Raw genomic sequence first — 20,114 nt, forward strand, 5'->3', positions numbered from 1 at the left:
AAATAATTTTGAAAATTTCTAGGAATTTTGTAATTTTTGTTATTGATTTTTTGAATTAATGTTGATTTGCCTAGTTCAGTTCAAGGAAAAAAAAAAGTTTGATAAGATTTTATGTTTCACCACTTATTTTATGTGAAATGTTTGAGTGAAATAGTAGTATTTCATGCAACAAGGTGCAAAAAGTGGATTTTTTCAGCACGAGTCGTACATTTATCACCGAGTTGGATAAATAAGACGAGTGATGAAAAAGTCGAATTTTGCAACGAGTTCCATACAACGTTTTTTTGTTTTTGCAATTCCGAAAAACACCCTTTGTACATAATTATAAATGTTGAAAAGTACAACTTTTCCTAACAAGTGCTAAAAAGTTCAACTTTTCAGCATCCATTTCAGTGCTGAAAAGTAAAACTTTTCAGCATTTATTTCGAAAGGGTTACTATTCGATTCTGTGCTTTTGGGTACAGAAAAGTGGGCTGTTTCGTCGTTCAAGAATGACAGGAAAAGGAAGTAGTTTCAACACGGAATTACAAAAAAAAATCTTTTTGCAATTCCGTCGTGAAACTACTTACTTTTCCTGTCATTCTTGAACGACGAAATAGCCTACTTTTCTGTGCCAAAAATAACAGAATCGAATAGCAACACTTTTCAAATAAATGCTGAAAAGTTCTACTTTTCAGCACTCAAATGGGTGCTGAAAAGTTCAACTTTTCAGCACTTGTTTTCGATAAGTAACATTTTTCAACATTTTTTGATTTAAACGATTTATTGGCAAAATACATGAAAATTTGACTTAAAATTTCACTCAGTATGTGTTTTTTGGAATTGCAAAAAATGTTGTATGGAACTTGTTGCAAAACTTGATTTCTTCAGCACTCTTCGTATTTATCCAACTCGGTAAACCTCGTTGGATAAATATACGACTCGTGCTGAAAAAATCCTCTTTTTGCAACTTGTTGCATAAACTACTTTAAAACATATTTGCAATAATTTAACCAAAATTTGTTGGATTTATTTTTTAACAAATTTAATAATGTTTCATGTTTTCAAAACGATGTTCGTTCTAAATAAAATATTAAAATACAAGCTTTATCCAAAGTAATTAATCCATATTCATAAAAAAAATCAAGGGGATCATTTGGAAAAAGGTATTTGAAATGTCTTAATGAATTTAGTTCAACAATTAAAAATATTTACCACAAAATAAAAAAAATATTGCCAAACTCAAGTTGGAATGTTTTATCAAATATTCAATCAATGTGATAAAATGAAACAGAATCATACGTTTGCGCTAGCCATAATCATTAAAAAAATTAAGGTAAATTAAGGTTAATGAAAAAAACATGGTTGTTGTTTTTAGTTGGAGTAAGAACAAGAGGTAATGTTTGATAAACAAAAATAAATAATAAAAAATCGTTTGATTCATCAAAAAAAAAAAAAAAAAAAAAATCTGTGTCAAATACATCCATTTTTTATTGGTAATTTTAGTGTTTTAAAAAACCATTTTATTCTCAAAGAAATCGAAATAGTGGAAAAATCTTAAATTTAAAGTAAGTTACTAATGAAGAAGTGTGTGATTTTAATTTAAAAATTGTTCAAAATATTACAAAATCATTCAAGAATAAGAAAAAAACCAAGTAGGTCTGCTTGGGATTCACGACTTTCTGACAAAAAAATCATAATTTTTTCCCGATTTTGGCAAATTCCCGACTTGAGTGGCCACCCTGTACGTCCGAGTTGAAAAAAATACACATTTTATACCATGTTTCACAATATTTTAAAATTAAAATTCAAAGTTCAGATGCAAAAGGATGAAGAGCACTGATTCAAAGTAATTTGAAAGGCAAATTTAACGGATTTTATTGCAGCTCGTAAATCGCAACCAAAAACAAGTTTCATAGCTTCGATTGGACTATTTTGATCAAATTCCAACAACCGACTTGCGTCGTCAACCTGGACCCACGTACAATCTTCCTGTTATCAGTAAGCCAATATCAGTTACCCACACACTCTTGCAAAGCACCCCTTCTATATCAGATAAGAAGTGCACCGAATTTATCAATACAAACTCGATGGGGCTCGCTACTTACCGTGGACATTCTGCTGGGACGACAGCAATCCGACCGCCAACAATATCGCAATCCAGCGAGTAGCTCCACCGAAATTTTTCACCGTTTTTCCCGTCGATGTTCTGGACGTTGATCGCGACCGCAAACGACGCGAATTCTTCGGCCTGCAGGCCATCCTCTCATTCTCAGCAGTGGCCAAGAAGTGACGAGCTCATAGCGCACAGGATCTTCCCGCCCCAAGGACCTCCGGTCCAATCCGGTCGGTTCTGTTTTGGGAGGTCACTTTTCGTCGAGGCACAAAGCACAAAATAACACAAATTCTCACTCACTCACACTGGCGCACCAACCAAAGATTGTGGTCTTGGTGAAGACCTTTTTTTTTCTTCTCTTCGCTTCTCTTCTAGAGTCCGTTCCGTGGGACTGCCCGGGGATGGGAGGACACGGCGGGGTGTCTCAGCTCGTTAACGTGTCGAGCAGGTTGAGTTGAGGCTGGCTGGCCTGCTGTCTGACTCTGGCTCCGAGTTGTGTGTGGATCTGCAAAGTGTAAGCGGAGAAACGAAACACACAAACTATCAGTGCGACGAAAGATGAGAAAAGAATTGAGCGAGTATGAAAAAATGAAAACAGACTCTTTTTTTGGAGTTTTGAGCGATCGGGGAGGATGGAATCATAGTGGGATTTAATAAAAGTCGTGAGAAGCTTTTGAAAATAATAGGTAAGTAAATTGGTAAAATGCTCAAGCCACCATATTTAAATACTGAACAATAATATTTTTGTACGTTTTTAAAATGTTATTTGCCGTCAAGAAAAGTGTAAAACACTAAAATAGTATCGAAAAGAATCGATATAAGTGTTGTTAAGTGGAAATTCAAATGGATAATATAAAGCCTGCTATTCTGTACCTTTTACCCTTTTTGCGAATAACGGGGAAAGTAAAGTAGTTTTATAATGCAATCGTAAAAAAATAACCTATAAAAATTGGATGAATCTACAAATTTATTCTATCTCGCAACCAGAATTTCCGACCAATGAAAAAAATTCTTATCTCAAATCCTGTCAGTTTTGAACTAAACTGATGATTTCATTATTCTCAAAAATAATAGAAGTTGAATTATATTACAGTTCAATCTTTTATGTTAATTTTTGAACCGTTTTAGAATAAAATGAACACAACATCTTAGAAATATATGTGCAACATTCTAGTGAGTCTATTGAAAATTAAAAAAAAATATTTTCATTCTTCTCTATGTTTTTAAATATTTATCATAAATCAGATGTGTATATCAAAAAAAATCTCATTTACAGTATGTAAAAAAAGTATTTACACCCCTTGGGCACTATGCACATTTTGTGATGAAACATGTAAAAAATTTAAAGTTTGACAGGAACCTAGTACTACGTTTTGTTCAGAAACTCATGCCAAACGTTTTGCTACAAAAAGCTCATGAAAAGATGATTTCTATAAAAAGTTATATAACAAATACTATTACGAAAATAAAAAAGGTGCAAAAAAAGTTTGTACACCTTTCGAAAAATTAACATAAATAATGTTATTTGTTGACAAATCACCATAAATCCAGTCTCCCAACTCCAAATAGGCATCCTTGACTGATTAAAAAAAAAATTTGGATTGAATATAAAGTTAACTAACTACTAAGTACAAAAGTTTATAAAACTCTGGAAATTCTATGTAAAACTTATCTAAACTTAATTTTACAAACTTTTATTTCAACTAAATGTCAATATATTACCATAGAATTGCTAAATAAACATTTTGGAGTGGGTATAACACCGTTTTGGGGGTATTTGTATCGATAGAATAGATTTTTCGTTGGAATTTCGTACCAACCCGGAATTACGTCGTAGGAAAATCCGCCGGCATCCGAACCGGTCCACGATTCACAAGTCAACCTATGTGGATTCGGAAAGGGCATAAAATTTTCGATCTTTTGATACCCATACATCCAGGTTTTCTATAAAACCCACGTTTTTAAATACCTAAGCAAAAACGTTGTTATGGTTTCGTTTGAGTAACCTGCCAAAAATGTATGGAATTTCGTAATTTTTGTTCTCGTGCATCAAACTTACTTTTATTTATTATTTTACTAAAATTGGAATTCCATTGGAGAACTTGTCAAATCTATTGTGAACTCTTCAGAGAACATTGAACACATAACGCTTATTTATATTAAATTTTAAGACCACAGATCGGTAAAACGACAAAAAAAAATTTTTGGTTAAAAATTCTAAATCAGGCTTTAAATTCGTATTTTTTTGGTATGGGTATTAGCCATTTTTGAGGTAACAAATTGTTGTATGAAATGGTAATTTTTCAAAGTTAACTAGTTTACAAACTGTTATAAAGAAAAACAAACTTAAAAAATGAGTCGAAATAGTAGTTTATGCAACAAGTTGCGAAAAGAAGAATTTTTCAGCAGAGCCGTACATTTATGTAATGAGTTCCATACAACATTTTTTTGCAATTCCGAAAACACCCTTAGAGTATATTTTTAAGTCAAATGTTCAAGTCGATTAACCGTTTATATAAAAAAATGTTGAAAAGTATTACTTTTCGAAACAAGTGCTGAAAAGTTCAACTTTTCAGCACCCATTTGAGTGCTGAAAAGTAGAACTTTTCAGCGTTTATTTTGAAAAGTGTTACTATTCGATTTTGTTATTTTTGTTACAGAAAAATAGGCTTTTTCGTCGTTCAAGAATGACAGGAAAAGTAATTAGTTTCAAGACGGAATTGCAAAAAATAATAATTTTTAAAATTTAAAATATATAAAAGCAAAGTAATAAAAGCAAAAATAAGTCGTTTTCCAAAAATTTAATGCCAGATTAAATTTTCAAAAAGTTATGTCTGCATAGGAAACCCATGACTCATATGTTATTTTGAAAACTTACCCTAGAATTCAAATATACCAATTTCAATATAAAAAGGGAAAAATGTGCAACCCTAACGATTACAAAAAAAGTTAAAAATATTGTTTGTTTTTAAAGTTGTTGTCCCTAAACCCTCGTCCATCAAGGTCGAGGAAAAGATATCAAAATCAAGATTAACTTTCATAAATTTAAGGAATAAGTATCACAAAATGCTCAAGGCATGATAACACTTATGCTACCTCTACATAATTGCAAAATATCAAGGAATCCAAATGAATATTTTTCTGTAAAGAATCAACGTTTTTTCAGGTTTTGTCACTACCGATTGTAAAAGTTGTTTCAATGTAATTTTTTTTGCAGTTTTTTTTAAAGACAATTGAAAAAAAGGCTTAGTTTTAATTTGGAACAAAAAATGGGGAACATTTTGTAAAAATACTCAAGATTCGAGAAAAATCACATATTTTCTATCAATTCTCTTTTTTTGACGAAATACTTTCAATTCAATTAGGCTGGTACACATTTTTTTTAATTTTTTTTCCTACAAAATTGGCCCAAAATTAGGCTGGTACAAATATTTTTAAAAGTCTTTGTCACCCCCTTCAAAATTGGCCCGAAAAATCAGGGGGCAAAAAAAATATTTTTACAATATTGTATTTTTATTTAAACTTCAAAATTTCAATGAAAATTCAAGTGCAACCAGCTGAAATCAAATTAAAATACATTCTTCTGCGTTTAAAATCATTTTTAGCATGTTTGGGTTTATTAAAAAATCTTAAGATTTTTTGAAAATCTTGCCCCCCCCCCTTGACCTCGGCCAGGGCTTTTTTAAATATTTGCATCGGCCTTAAGGGGCAGAAAATATTTTTTTCAAAAAACTTCTAAATTTCAATGAAAAATTTAAGTACAATCAGCAATCATTTCAAAATGCATTTCCCTGAGTTTAGAATCACTTTTAGCATGTTTTTAGTTGATTCAAAAAACTTTTGATTTTTTGAAAATTTTCAATGTTCAAGTTTTTTTTCGCTAACATTTTTGTTTTCGTCAAATCTTTTGTTTTTTGAAAATTAAAACACTTTATCCATGCAAATACTGAAACTATGGCTTGTTATTTCAATATTTATATTTTTTTTGCCAAGGTATACAAACTTTGAAAAATATTTGCATCAACCTTATCGAAATTAGAAAAGTTTACAAGAAACAGATATTCTAATGTATTTTTTATTAAAAAACTATTTCTAGACTGCTTTTTCGAAACCACTAATGCGTCATGGGTTTTCTATGTAAATATGACCTTTGAAAAAGCAAGCGAGATTAAAAATCGATAGTCTACTGATTTAAACTTTTTTTTTTACTCCATTGCAATAAAAAGAGTGCAATTGACAAAGAACCTTCTGTGATCTATTTATTTATCTTTATTGAAAAGTGATTCAAAAAAATATATTTTTTTCCTTTAATTTAAAAGAAACTGAGAGATAAAGGCAATTCACAAATTAGTTTTGGAATTTTGGAGATTTTCTAAATTGTTTGCAAAATCAAAGAAAAAATATTACCTTTTTTTACTCAAGATGCTCTCATGTCGCTCACCCAGAATATTTTCTCAATCAAATTAGTATCCCGCTGTGCAGGCTGCCCAAAATACACTTAAAATCATTTAGTTAAAACAAGCTCAAACATCACCAACACACACATCAAATCCAATATTTTGGACTTATTTCTTCTTCACCAAATTTTGCTTTTCTTCCTCAAGTCAACAATTTTCCTTTTGTTAGCCCAACCAAAATCCCGATCCTGTCGTCCTTCCTAATTCTCGGCAGTTATTAGGGACTCTTCCTGAATTTCGTCACGTCGAACTTTGTTTAGAAGAGCACTTGAACTCACTTCTTTGCTGCTTATTCCACAGACTCCGGGCTCCGTACCCGTATATTTATTACATTTCAATATTCATACACACGCGCGCGCCATCACATACATTGGTACGGCTTTCTCGATTCCATCACACAAACACCCTCACCCGGACCAAAATCACTTCATTGTAGAAAATTTTCAAATTCTCTTCTCCTCTTCTCCGGGAGATTCGATTTCGATCGCGAACGCGCACCGCAACCCGCTTAAGTCACAATTTTTACTTAATTAATCGTGATTTGTTAGTGAATCTCTTCGAAATAATCAGCAGCTTTTAGTTTCGAAACAAATTATTCACAACAAGCTGAAAACACTAGTCCTTTTTCAGAAATTATGAATGAAATTTCAATTTCACACACGCGGAGAGGAGTAAACGTACGAACACGTCCGTCTCGCAGCACGGCTCAAACACAACTTAGCGGAAAATCTTTTATTATTCTCTCACTCTGTGCTGTGCTTCTCGTTCGTTCAAGTCTCCCACAAACACAGTGCCACATATGGAGTGTGGCTGTGGCTGTGTGCGCTGTACAGTTATGTTTACCGGTAGTAGTAGGCTGGCTGACTGCGACTGGGGCGGTTTACGCGCGTGTTTTGTTTATGTACGTGACGAGCTCATTCAAGCAGGCTTGGCCAGCAGGTTTGGCTCGAGGAGTGAGGGCGGGCGGGTGGTTTTGGGTGGTGTGAGTGATGGGCCAGCTTCCCAGTGCGATGATGGAACGAATACAAAGGTGAGAGGGAGGTTAAGGTGAGTTGGGGTATCAGGTAGAAAAGGACGAATGGTATTGAATCATTACTGTCTGTGATAGAGAAGTGTTCAAAGTAATTCAAGAAGAAGTTTTCATAAAATTTAGAAAAGATCAAAAAGTTAGTTGAATACACAAATGTTGATTAACAGGATTTTTAAAATATTCTCAATGTGCCAATGTGTCAATGTGTTCGAATCGAAAAACGGAAAGAATTTTGACTAGGGGAAGATACAATTAGTTTCAATATAATACATGTGTTTTTAAAACACGGTTCAACAAAATCTTTATATTTATAGGCATTTTCAGATGAAAAAATTGCATCTTTAATATGAAAAAAATTACAAACTTTTAATTCGTGCTTCGAATTCAGTTTAAAATAGATTATAAATTCTAGATTAAATTTTCAAAACAATCTATCCCTCATGGGTTTCCTATGCAGATAGGGCCTTTTGAAAATTTAATCTAGAAATATATATTTTTATCAAAGAACGTATTTCAAAGATTTAATTTTTCAATATTTGAAATTTATATGTACACTAAACCGGGTGACATTGATAGGATTTCAATTTGTTTTTAGAATATTTTGCAACAGGTAAGGTTTTTCTCAAGGTTATTATTTTTGAAACATGTACTGGGGTAGGTTACACAAAGTTTATGCACTATTTTGAAAAAAAGTTTTTTCAATAATGTTCAGAAAAATAGTTACTTTAAAAAATCTTAGTTTAAATTCCGGGGTGACTTTGACAGTCATAGTTCTTCTTGTTAAAATCATATTCAAGATGTTCAAACTTTATTTGTACGTTAAATGTACTTTCATCAAACTAGATGATATAGTTTTTAAGGCAAAAAATCAATGTTTATATTTACACCCAAACGAAAAATATATCTCAAAATCTGCAACAGTGGATTTGCTGCAGAAAATGTTATATTTTATTACATTTTTTGCAGCAAGCCCATGAATCATTTTTGCCCGCGTGTAAACACGTCAGCGATCTGCAGTTCTCACCAACACATAGAATACTGGCGCGTCCCCGAGCAACACTCTAGAGAGAACATTATGTTCGCGCTCTGTCCCTCACCATTCATCAAGCGTTCATGGCGCGGTGGTAGCGTGTCGGATCAGCAACCCAGAAGTTGATGGTTCAGTCCTCGTTCTGTTAAGATTTTTTTTCTGCAATACAAACAATCTGCCGTCGGTAATGTCGATAATTGTCGGTAACGGGCAAAAATGTCATACCCCTATATCGCAAAAAATGCATGAGGACAGATTTCATGCAGATTCTGATATACTTTCATGCCGCCATGTATCACAATCATGCGACCGCCGGTTGGGTGTAGTTAACTAAGTTATAATTTTTTTTAACAAAATACATATAAATTTTAGGTTTAATTGTTAAAAAGTTGAAATTTTGCCTTAAATTTGTTAAAAATAGTTTTGTTTATAAAATTATCGATTTATATTGCATTTTATACTGAATTCGAAGCACGAATCACAAGTTTTCACCTTTAACTTGAAATGTGTTCAGCTGAAGTTGCCTATAAATTTGGAAAAAATGTGTTTCAAAAACACAAAATATTTATTATTCACAAACTTATTAAACCTTCTCCTAGTGGAAAATTGTCAAAAGAATCCGGAAATGCATTCCGTTTTTCGATTCATAATCATGTTCATTGAGAAAATCATGACACTTTGAAAAGTTTAAAATAATGATTTTCATCAACATTTTCTTAACCATAGTTAACTAACTTTTTAAACATTTCAAAATTTAATGAAAATTCCTTCTTGAGGTACTTTAAACACTTCTCTACCACGCCATTCTAAACCATTCCGTACGTATTTTAATTGTACTCTTTATTTTGCGGAAAATCGCAAACCTATCAAAGTCACTCCGTTTTACGGTACTTTGTTAAAAAACTTATAAACTTAATCAACTAAATAATAACATTGTTTTTTTTCTTGAAATCTTCAGCAGCATTCTTAACGAAAAATAATAATTGTAGACAACTTTAACATAATTTATACAGAAAATTGAATTTGGCATATTGAGGTACGTCAAATTATTTTAATTAAGTTTCTAGTTCTAAACACCTTTCATGAATGATTTGTTTACAAAAACCTTGCATATTAACCCAATTGCTGTTGAGATACCAGCATTTAAAAAATTGACTTTTTTTGTGAAACACATGGAAAATCATCGTTATCTGATAGTTTTTCGTTTAGAGTCCATATTTTAGAAAAGATTGGTCCAATCATTAATCTTTTCAAAGCAAAATAAAGTTTATTTTTGTAAAAAAAAATCTGTAGATATGAAAAACGGTTCCCACGTGAACAAGCTAGAAAACGATATTCGTTCGAAAAAGATTATTTTATAGTTGCTCTAAGGCCATTTCGGAAATCTGGGAATCAGGGAATAAAACATATCAAAAACCAATATTTCACTAACACTCTACAACCCAACTCCGCGTCTAAACGAGCTTCAATCTAATAAATCGCAAATTTTTTTTTACCAATTTTAAATCTTTAAAAAGTATTGGAAAGAAGAACTCTTTAAATAACAAATAATTTTAGTGTTGGAAGATTAATTTTTGTTTTATGTGACTTTGTCTATATTTTTGAAAATATATATTTTTCAGGGGCAACTTTGCCTTAGTTTTTACTAACGGGTCATTCCATCTGAAGCGGAACAGCATTTGAAAATTACCCTCTCCGATCCTGCTCAAATTTGGCAGGGCTGTTGATACTATCAAAACATGCAAGAATCTCGAACCACCCCCTCCATTTTTGTACCTTTCAACAGCTTTGCCAAATTTGAGCAGGATCGGAGAGGGTAATTTTCATATTTGCATTTTTTCGTGCACAGTTGAGATGGAATGACCCTAACATAACCTATTTTTTAGTAAAAATAAGTATGCAGTATTTTGTAGTATCCCAGCCTATACCTTCCATTTTTTAACAATTTAAATGATAATGGTATATATTGAACAGAACTTGCTCAAAATGATAATGAAAAAAATAAATAACAATAAAATTTAAGCATTAGAGAGCGAACTATTGTGGACTGGTTTTCACCTTATTTTATCCATTTTTGCCTCTCTTACTGTGTCTGTGTTTTTACTTTTTCATAATTATTTTTAGTTTTTTAAATAATTTTACCAAAAATAAAAAAAAGGATAAAAAATTGAACAATATTTTTGATAATTCAAAGAAATTTTGAAATCTTTTGGCTGTTACATAGTTACACATAAATTTATACAACCTTAAGAAGGGGTTCTACAAAATTGTTAGGTAAATGTACAAAATATATATTTTGAGTCGAAATTTTTAATATTCAAGCTACATTGCAAATGTTGTCATATATTAAGAAGTTGTGATAGTTTGTTTTCTAAGTTATATTTAAAACTTAACCAGCTCCTCAAAATTGCATGGAGATTTGTATGGATGAATGTACAATAATAATAATATAATGAATAAAAAAATACAAAAACTAATCTACTAAGATTCAATGAATCATACATAATTTGAATTTATGATTGTTTAGTTTTTAGATTAAGCAAATCTAAGTATTTACAGGGTTTACAGCGTATTACCGGGTATGAATCGGTAATCTACGTAAAATGTCATGCTTTTTGGATAAATTTCTTGGAATAGGTAAGAGTATTTTTAAATATATTTTGCTGCGATTCTTTGCCACGTAGAGTTGATGCTAATTTAAACGTTATTTTCACAGTGTTATGATCAAACAACATTCATGCTGACATCACTTTAAAAATGTGGAGTTGTGTAATGTTTTAAACAAAAAAAATTAAAAATTAGATTTTGAAAAAAGGTGAAACATTTCTTTTGTTGATGTTTTAAGAATAATCTTTTACAGATCACGTTGAAATTTCGGAATAGTTTGCAAAAGTCCCCTGTTTTTGATATAGAGCAAGAAAAAGAAGTTCAAATTAATTCTTTAAAGCATTTTTGAAATTAATGATTTGTAAATTGAACGAGATCGATTGACAGAAAAACGACTTTTTTAAATTAATGGCGCATAGGAGGATATTTGGAAAACTTCATTTGGAAAAATAAAAAAAAATAAATTGTTTTAAAATACTTATTTGATTTCAACACAGTTAATGAGAAAAAAATCGAATTGTAATTTTCTCAGAAATAATTTATAGAGACGTTCACAATCTTTATTTTCAGGGTTTCCCTTACTATGTAAATAAAAAACTAAAATTAACCTAGATTTGCTCTTATTTGGTACCAATTTCACGTTTAGGCGAAGACGTCCCTTAATCTTCCAAATGCGTTTCCATAACGCACGAAACGCTCTCCATAACTTCCGTAACGCAACGCTGTCAAACTGACAGCACATAATGCGCGCCCTCTGACATTTCTTTGTTTTGAACAGCTGACGGACCATTCATCCACGAAGCTGAGGCCTGCATGTCTGTTTTTGTTTCGTACCCCTCCCCTCATGACCGCCATCCTTCGGTCGCGTGTAGAGATAGGCGCATTTACATCAAAACAAACACCCCCAATCGATGGTGTCAGGGGGTTGAGGAGGTGGTTGGGTGGTGGAAGGTGGATTGAGCTGTGTATCGTCATTTTCGTTTGGTGCAGCAAAAAACGCCCATCATTCGTTCGTGTTCCATCGCCACTGGAGGGTTGGTAGTTGGAAAATGTAACTTTTTAAAAGTATTTCTTAACAGTAACCCGTATAAATTTGTGCTTTTTAGTTACACAGTGGTGCAGTTTTACTTCCAAAGTGGTGAAAACAGCAAATTGAAGGCGTAATACAGGAAAGAGGATTGGTTAAACATGACACAAAATATGTTTCCCCATTTTGTTGATTTTTTGTAAAATTATAACATGTAAGTACGAAGAAATCCTTTATTAATAACAAATTTAGAAACATTTCATTGTTTTGAGCTCATCAACACAGAAAAATTCTTAGAATAAGCATCTCAAAAAGATATCCAAGGTCAGCAGCATGTAAAACTTGCTGCGTATCGATTGGTTTTTATTGATTTTTCGCCCGCCCGCAAAACCAAATTTACAGGCACCCAGGGGCAGGCAGGTAGGCAGGCAAGCAGCTGGGGCAGACAGAAACTATCACTCTTCTTTTGTGTTGGCTCCTTGAGTGCGCTATCAGCAGCAGTGCTGTATACTGCGCGCCACAATGGCACCCAGTGGTGCCAGATGGTGGGAATTTTTAACAGACTTTGATATTTTTAAAATATTACCTTTTAAAAACATTTGAAAAAAGAAATTGAGGTACATATTTTTTAGGTATTCAAAAGCAAGAGATAAACTGTATCTTTGACCTATGAAATGATATTTTATTATCAAAAATGAATTATTTCAAGCTGCTTCAAGTTTATTTTTTTTCAATTCAGGATTGTAATGTTTTTGAAGTTCACTAAAAAATTCCGCCAGTTTCATTTTGGAACTGAAAAACACAATTCTGGAGTTCTTTTTAAAGGTTCTATCAAGTATTATTTTTCATATTTTTATAGGACTTATTAAAAAAAACTCTAGAATTTGTCTTATCATCCAGAAGTTACTAACTTGATATGTATTTGTATTTTATTTATCAGGTAGTTTTAAGGATGACCATAGAAATTTTCGTGAAATTTCAACTTATAAAATTTCATATGTGCCTCGGTTTTGAAATTTAAACATAAAAAATGCATCAATTTGAACTCAGCGATGCAGCCTCAATTATCCGAAGCTTCGATTTTCCAAAGTTCGATTATCCGAACGTTTGTATAGAACTTGGAATAATCGAAAGACAAACATTTTATTTTTTGTGCTTTAATAAAAAAAATATTTTAAATTTTAATTTTAAGTTCGGCAACCCCATTTAAACAAATTTGAATCTTTATCAATTGCATTTTTTTTTCTCAATATTTCATCACCGCCGTTTTGGACGCCATCTTGAATTAAAAATTCTAACTCACTTTAAAAATTCTAATTCACTTTTGAGTGAAGGACCATACTTGAGCTCGATTCGATTATCCGAAGTGTTTTTTCCAAGACCTTTGCTGCCGTTCTACGCATAATTGTCCTATGTTCAAAAAAGTGCAACTGAGAAAAACGCGATTGAAATTTTTCGACCGATTTCTGTGTTTCTACACGGAGAAAAAAGAGTTCCCAAAATCGTGAACAAGCGTTCATGAAAATGAGAACCACGAACAAAGTGTTCAAATTTCATGGTACGTTTTTCAAAATCGTACCATGGGATTTGAACACTTTGTTCGAGGTTCTCATTTTCATGAACGCTTGTTCACGATTTTGGGAACTCTTTTTTCTCCGTGTACGCATAATTGTCCCGTGGGTTCCTATTCGCCCTATGTGTCCCTAATCACCCCAGTTAGCAGTTTATCACCCTTATTTGCGATTCTCTTGCTATACAACAGGTGCTTAGTAAAACTAATGATTCCGTGTAAGAAAATACTTGGTGGGACAATTATGCGTAGAAGTTCAACGATGGGACAAACAGACTTGGTGTTGTTTTTGATGAGTTTCCGAACAAAGTACCAGATTTTATGTGTTTTTCTTAAAGTACACATCAGACTGAACTTCAAAATGGCATAAAGTCAAAATCGTCCAAAACTGACATGGGACAATTATGCGTAGAACGGCAGTTTGGATTGTAGTAAAATTTTCAAAGTTTTTGGATTTCAATTTCAAAATTTCAAAATCTGTTGGGTTATTATTACAAATACAATCAATTAAAATTTCGAGAGCTTGTAAACAATTCAAAAATAATTTAATGACATGTAATGTCACATGACATGTGACCTTATTGAGAAATTTGTGTGGCCTCGGCTTTTTTGCGAAAAAAAAATTATCTCAAATTTTTAACAAGTTACAGTTAAGATAAGCTTATCAGATATCTTTTATATCAAGAGAATATCACAAAAGTAACTCAGTATATAATTATATAACATTTTTGTGATTCTAAACTATTAATGGTTGATATATATGTTATTATTAGGGTTAGTGAAATTTCACGATTTCGCGGACAGCGTGAAATTCGTGAAATTTGGCTTTTTCCGCGAAATCCCGTAAAATGTTATGTTTGTGTGAAACTGTTACGATTTTTCTCAAAGGATTTGTCTAACTCAATTAGGAATAAATATAATCTTATGAACTACTGTAGAATTAAGTGAGTGAATACCCTTGTTCAATTACTAACATAGGGTTAGTGATTTTTGACGATTTCGTGGACGGCGTGAAGTTCGAGAAATTTATCAATTTTCTCAAATCATGTTTGTTTTTTTTTTCAAAATAACAACAAAATAAATATTTCATCTATACATACTATTTAAGTAAATTTTATTAGTTTTCAATTGAAAAGCTTGATATTCAACATTTGAAGAATTGTTAAGATTTTTCAATTTTTTTAGGAACTTATTAAGTTTAGTAGGTAATATTTGCATTCGCTGTAGTAACAATTTTACTGCTATTTTATGTGAATGGTATAGTTTCAAAAGGAATTGACAGAATCATGATTTGTTTTATTAGAAATAAAACTTAAAAAAAAGTCCTGTTTAATTTTAACGATATTTGATTTTTTGGGTGGATAATTCCCGTGAAAGTTTAAAAAAAAAACTTTTTTTATTGTTTTTGTTTTCATTTTGTATACAAATTTTGATTTCGCTACAATTAAAGTATTTTTTTCTTTTGATTTAAAATTCACATTTATTTATTTATTTATTTTATTTATTTTATTTCAAAATATATTTAGAGCCCATCCAGAAACTACGTGTAATCTTTTTTTGAAAATTAGGAGAATTTTGTTTGTGTCTCGTTCAAATTTACAATTTTTTTTTATGGTCATTGAAGAATAATATATAATGAAGCATGAAAAGTAGTTTCTCGGTCCACGAAATTTGCGTGAAATTTGGTGTTTTGAAATTGAGGTCCCCGTGAAATTTGCAATTTTTGAACGTGAAAAATCACTAAGCCAAGTTATTATCTTTTAGTGAGAGATCTCAATTTCGCTCGAGGAGTGTATTTACTTATTTGAGCATATTTTATCTATTAAGAACAATGATCAGATATTTTTTGGAGTTTATTATTTTTTGAAAGCTTTTATCATTTGGGTGTAATAAGTTGTGACCAACTTCAACGTCGTTTTTTTGTAATAAATTGATAAATTTTCCAGCAAAATATTTTTTTGCTTTTTAAGGTTATCAAAAACCCCTTGAAATGATGCATAATGTTTTTTTTTGTGAGTGCTTATTTTTCGATACTTGAAATTAAAATCAGTGATTTGGAAACCAAGTTTTGCTGGTTAACTTTCAGTTTCGGATTTTGTTTGAAAATTTCCTATTACTATCGATTGTAAAGGGTCAAAATTAATATACACATTCAAATGGAACGATTTTGACTTTTTGCCTTCCATTACAGGGCTAAAATGTATGTAAGAAGCTCACAACTTCATTTTTTTTATACCAAATTAGGCTATACGCCTATGAAGATTGGAACTGGATAGAGACAGTGGTTGCTCACTGGATTTCGTCATGTATATGTCTGGAGTTTTTTTTTTGAAAAGGTCCAATAAACCAATTTTTCAGTTTTTGCTTTTTGGGTGTTTTTTGATACCCCTGACTCAAGGCGGTTTCAAAAACACCCAAAAAGCAAAAACTGGAAATTTGGTTTATTGGACCTTTTTTAAAAAAAACTGATGTGATAGTTGTCTAGCTCAGATTGCTTAGAAATGATAATGATGATTAAATCGCTGAAAAATTAACTTTCCCCTTTATTTGGCTTGAGCTGCTCGAGTTTTCATCCAATCGAGCTTATATTCCAGATACTGAGCCTATCGCCCATACACTTTGACCCTGCAATAGAACAAATTTGAACCAGCCTAATATGATAGGTACTCTAAAAAGGTGTTACTTAAGACAGTTTAACTCCTTATGAACACATTAAATAATTTCGCGATATTTGTCACAAATTGGGACCAATCTTGTTATCAAAATGATTATTGTTATCTTTCAGCCATTTCTCCAACTCCGTACGCCCCCGCTGATATGACTTCCACTGCAGTTGTGGCACCATCGAGCGCTTACCAATGATCACCACTAGAAGCATTCACACTTATAACCCTACGATTTAATTATCTTCCGATTCGTCATCTGAACTAAGAGCGCAATCGGTCTTATCTGTGCACAAACAGTGTTTTATATAGGATTTATCCCCAGAAAAGCTGTAGTATCACGAAGCGAGCTTTTAAATCGAGTGTTGTGAGAATTTTGCACCCCCCTGAATCTCGCTTTATCCACGAAGTCACACCAAGATGGAGATCTCCCGGGAAGACTGGATCGACCGAGCCCAAGAAAACATGAAAAAGTTCCTGAACCGAGGCGGCAGCTGTCGGGGAGATGAACCCCAGCTGCTGCAGGGCACCAGCCTGGAGAACACACTCGGTTATGGCCTGTCCCTAACGATGAAGGACCCGAACCAGTGGACAGACGAAGAGCTACAGCTCGAGTACATGGAACAGTTGTGCTTTTACGATGAGGAATCGAAGAAAGTGATTGACAAGCTGGTACAGCAGATGTACAGCGGAATTCACGCAAGTGTGCCGTGCAGGTTGACGATCGTTCCGATCGAGCTGTTTGCCGAGGGAAAGCTGTACGAGGTGCCGCTGTTTCGGTTCCAGTTTCAGCAATCGACGGAAACGGCTCCCAAGTACATTGATTCTATTGGACGGGTGTATCAGGATTTTGAGGATTTCCTGAAGAACAACAAGTATCCTTCGGCCGAGATGATGTACCCGAAGGAGGGGAAGCTGGTGCCGACCAATTTGAAGAACGTGGAGTATGACATCGGGAAGACGCCCGCTTGGAAGAACTACTACTTTAAGGCGTTGGACATCGCTACCGGAATCATTGGTAAGATTCGGTACTGTTTCGTTAGAGTCACGTGGTCTTGAACTGCTGTCACCTTGTTGTAGGAATCGCCGGGGCAACGGGTGCGATCTTTCTGTCTGGTGGTATCGCTACGCCGTTCATAGCGGCCAGCGTGGGGTCGGCGATCTACGCGACGGGACGGTCTATCGACGTGCTACGGGATAAGAGTGCTCACCAGGAGTCGCTGAATCCGCTGTGTGATTCGGAGTCACGGACGGCGTGGCTTAGCCTGACGGCGCACGTGCTCACGTTCGGAACGATGCCGCACATCTCGGCTCTCTCGGGAGTTGCTTCCACGAGCCATAGTATCGCGACCGGGTTCAAGGTGTGCAACTTTATCAATGAAACTGGTGAGTTGGAGGTTGCCTTTGTTAGCTTGGCTAGGCCCATTCTTCTCGAGTTTACCACAGTGACGATTCGTTGGAATCAATAAACTTGCTCTTTTAGGTAACATTATCAGCGATCTGGTAATATGCGACACCCTGTCGGCGATGCATTCCAACTTTTACAACGCAAGTATCGAGACGAGGTTGGCCCACGCCGCTTCCATCTGCTTCTGGACCAAAACGGTTATCAGCATCCGACAGGCGGAACTGATGATGAAGAACAACGCAATCGTGGCGCTCAAGTTGTTTGGATTCGAGGACCATTTCTGCGAGTACTTTAACAACGACTCGCGCGCAATCGACATCGGGCTGCGGATCGTGAAGCACTCGCTGCAGAGCAACGTGGTCATCGCGTCGGATCGAACCGACACCAAGGCGATCACGATCGACGGGCTGAAGTTCTGTATCGAAACGTTGCTCAGGTTGGAACCGGAAGAGGTGGAGAGGTTGTTCGACATTTTGCAGGCCGTTTCCAGCGAAGAAGATCGACAGGCGTTCAACGAGTTGAGACTGCTCTGCGACAGTGACGTCGATCTGGTTCGGCTGATTGCGGCCGAAGCCGAACGGGAACAACTTCCGGGCAGCGAACTGACCGAGATGTTGCTCAAAGTGTACGGTACGATGAAGGTTCAGGACCAGTTTAAAATGAGCCTCAACCAAACGGACGGACTGTGCGTCGGCAATGGGCTCAAGCTGAGCATCAAAACGGCGTTCATCATTTTCGCTTCCAAGGAGGAACACCAGGGCGTAGCGCCGCTGATAGATGCTGTACTAGAGCTTCCACCGGAGCAGTGCGAAGCACTGACCAAGATAATCAAAACGAAACCAGAATACATATCAATTTTTAAGCTGAAATCCAGCGACGACAGCAACAGTAGAGAGGACATTAGCAGCAGAGTTAGAAACGAAATTTCGAAGGCCTTAACAGAAGAACATTAAGTTTTTAAATTTTTCTCGATTATTAAATGGTAGCGAAGAATTTAAAGAAAAACGCAGGACAAGAGTGAAATCTAGCCAAATTTTTTAGGGAAGCGTAGTGAAACTATAGACACAAGCATAGCAATGAAAAGATTTTAATGCACCGCGAGCCAGTTTTTTTAGGGCGGGAGAAACTCCCACAAAAACACGCACATACGAATAATTTGTGTATCAGTAGTGACAAACAACAAACAATGTAAACGAAACAACAAAAACAAACATGTACTAGAAACAACAAAACATTTTGTAAAACAATTCAAGTGATGACGCTTTAACGTTTTAAACTAAAAAAAAAGTAACAAAGAAAAAAAAATACAAAAAAAAACAACATCAAGAGACTAACCTGCACCTGTTTAGATGAACTTAGAGTAACAAATCCAACACCAAAAAATAAACAACTAGTAGATCACGTCGTTAGTGGAAAGATTAGCTTGTAGTGACGATGCTCATTAATTGATGTTAGAGAGAAAAGAATAAAAAAAAATCAACCAGAACAGAAGAACAGAAGCTTGCTAACGGCGAACCAACCAACAAACAAACAAACCAAACAGATCAAACCAAACAAATTCGGCAACAGAGAGCAGACATAACAAAAAAAAACTTGTTACAAATTTATTTTACATATTTATACGATGCAAAGAGAAGAGACACTCTATTACGAATGATTTATTTTTGACAAATATATATCTGAAACTATACTGTTGGACGGCACCAAGCTCTGGCAATAAGGTAAGCGTTCGGAGTTTGTTTTGCGCTGGAAAGAAATGCCTTTGTATGTCCATGCATTGCAAATTTACTTCGAATATTTACTTTTCCCGTGTTCAGGAGGTCATTTTGAGCAACTTTTGTTCTACGAATAACTTGACTTCACTTGTTTTATATTTTTCTTATATCATTTTTAATTATTTTAATTTGCATTTATCTGGATTGGTTTATGTTTGTCCTGATAGTATTACTCTACCACCTCCTATCATTACCTTTTGCCTATCTAGTTTTTTTTTTCATGTTTTTACAGTCACTTTTTCAATTTTATAACTTAGCGAAAATGTTAGTAAGAAACACAGTCAAAGTTGAAAAATTGATTTTTGACGAATTTATAGATCGAAGCCTGCCTAAAGACGGGGTTGGATTGTACAGGGTTAACTTTTTTTCACTTAAAGTTGGATTCCCAAATTGAGTGTATTTTCTTTTGTTTTCGATATTTTTTAATATGTTCAAATGGACTCAAATAGACA

At 33.9% G+C, this 20,114-nt stretch overlaps 2 protein-coding genes across 4 annotated transcripts in view; one reads left to right on the top strand and one right to left on the bottom strand.

The window, feature by feature from the left end:
* LOC6031701 (low-density lipoprotein receptor-related protein 6) overlaps positions 1 to 7,272 on the bottom strand; it is a 95,938-nt gene extending 88,666 nt beyond the window's left edge. The window contains 2 exon segments of the mRNA XM_038252126.1: positions 2,088 to 2,600; positions 6,503 to 7,272. Coding sequence (XP_038108054.1) covers positions 2,088 to 2,241 — 154 coding nt within the window. The 5' untranslated portion in view covers positions 2,242 to 2,600; positions 6,503 to 7,272.
* A 4,790-nt stretch (positions 7,273 to 12,062) lies between these two features.
* On the top strand, positions 12,063 to 19,612 carry LOC6031693. 3 transcript variants are annotated; one of them, XM_038255046.1, is made up of 5 exons: positions 12,063 to 12,270; positions 12,326 to 12,460; positions 16,602 to 17,497; positions 17,560 to 17,865; positions 17,963 to 19,612. In XM_038255046.1, exons 3-5 carry the CDS (start codon positions 16,900 to 16,902, stop codon positions 18,838 to 18,840), a joined length of 1,782 nt encoding a protein of 593 aa, XP_038110974.1. In that variant the 5' UTR covers positions 12,063 to 12,270; positions 12,326 to 12,460; positions 16,602 to 16,899; the 3' UTR covers positions 18,841 to 19,612. The 3 variants fall into 3 exon arrangements, with proteins under 3 accessions (XP_038110974.1, XP_038110975.1, XP_001842430.2); XM_038255047.1 differs by having other exon boundaries at positions 12,063 to 12,257; XM_001842378.2 differs by having other exon boundaries at positions 12,063 to 12,253.
* The last annotated feature ends 502 nt before the right edge of the window (positions 19,613 to 20,114 follow it).

Source organism: Culex quinquefasciatus, chromosome 2 (genome assembly GCF_015732765.1).
Source record: "Culex quinquefasciatus strain JHB chromosome 2, VPISU_Cqui_1.0_pri_paternal, whole genome shotgun sequence".
NCBI lineage: Eukaryota > Metazoa > Arthropoda > Insecta > Diptera > Culicidae > Culex > Culex quinquefasciatus.

Coding starts and splice junctions, on each gene's coding strand:
- LOC6031693 (XM_038255046.1), top strand. CDS start 16,900: ATGGAGATCTCCCGGGAAGACTGGATCGACCGAGCCCAAGAAAACATG. Junction 17,498..17,559: donor CATCGCTACCGGAATCATTG/GTAAGATTCGGT, acceptor ACCTTGTTGTAG/GAATCGCCGGGGCAACGGGT. Junction 17,866..17,962: donor CAACTTTATCAATGAAACTG/GTGAGTTGGAGG, acceptor TTGCTCTTTTAG/GTAACATTATCAGCGATCTG.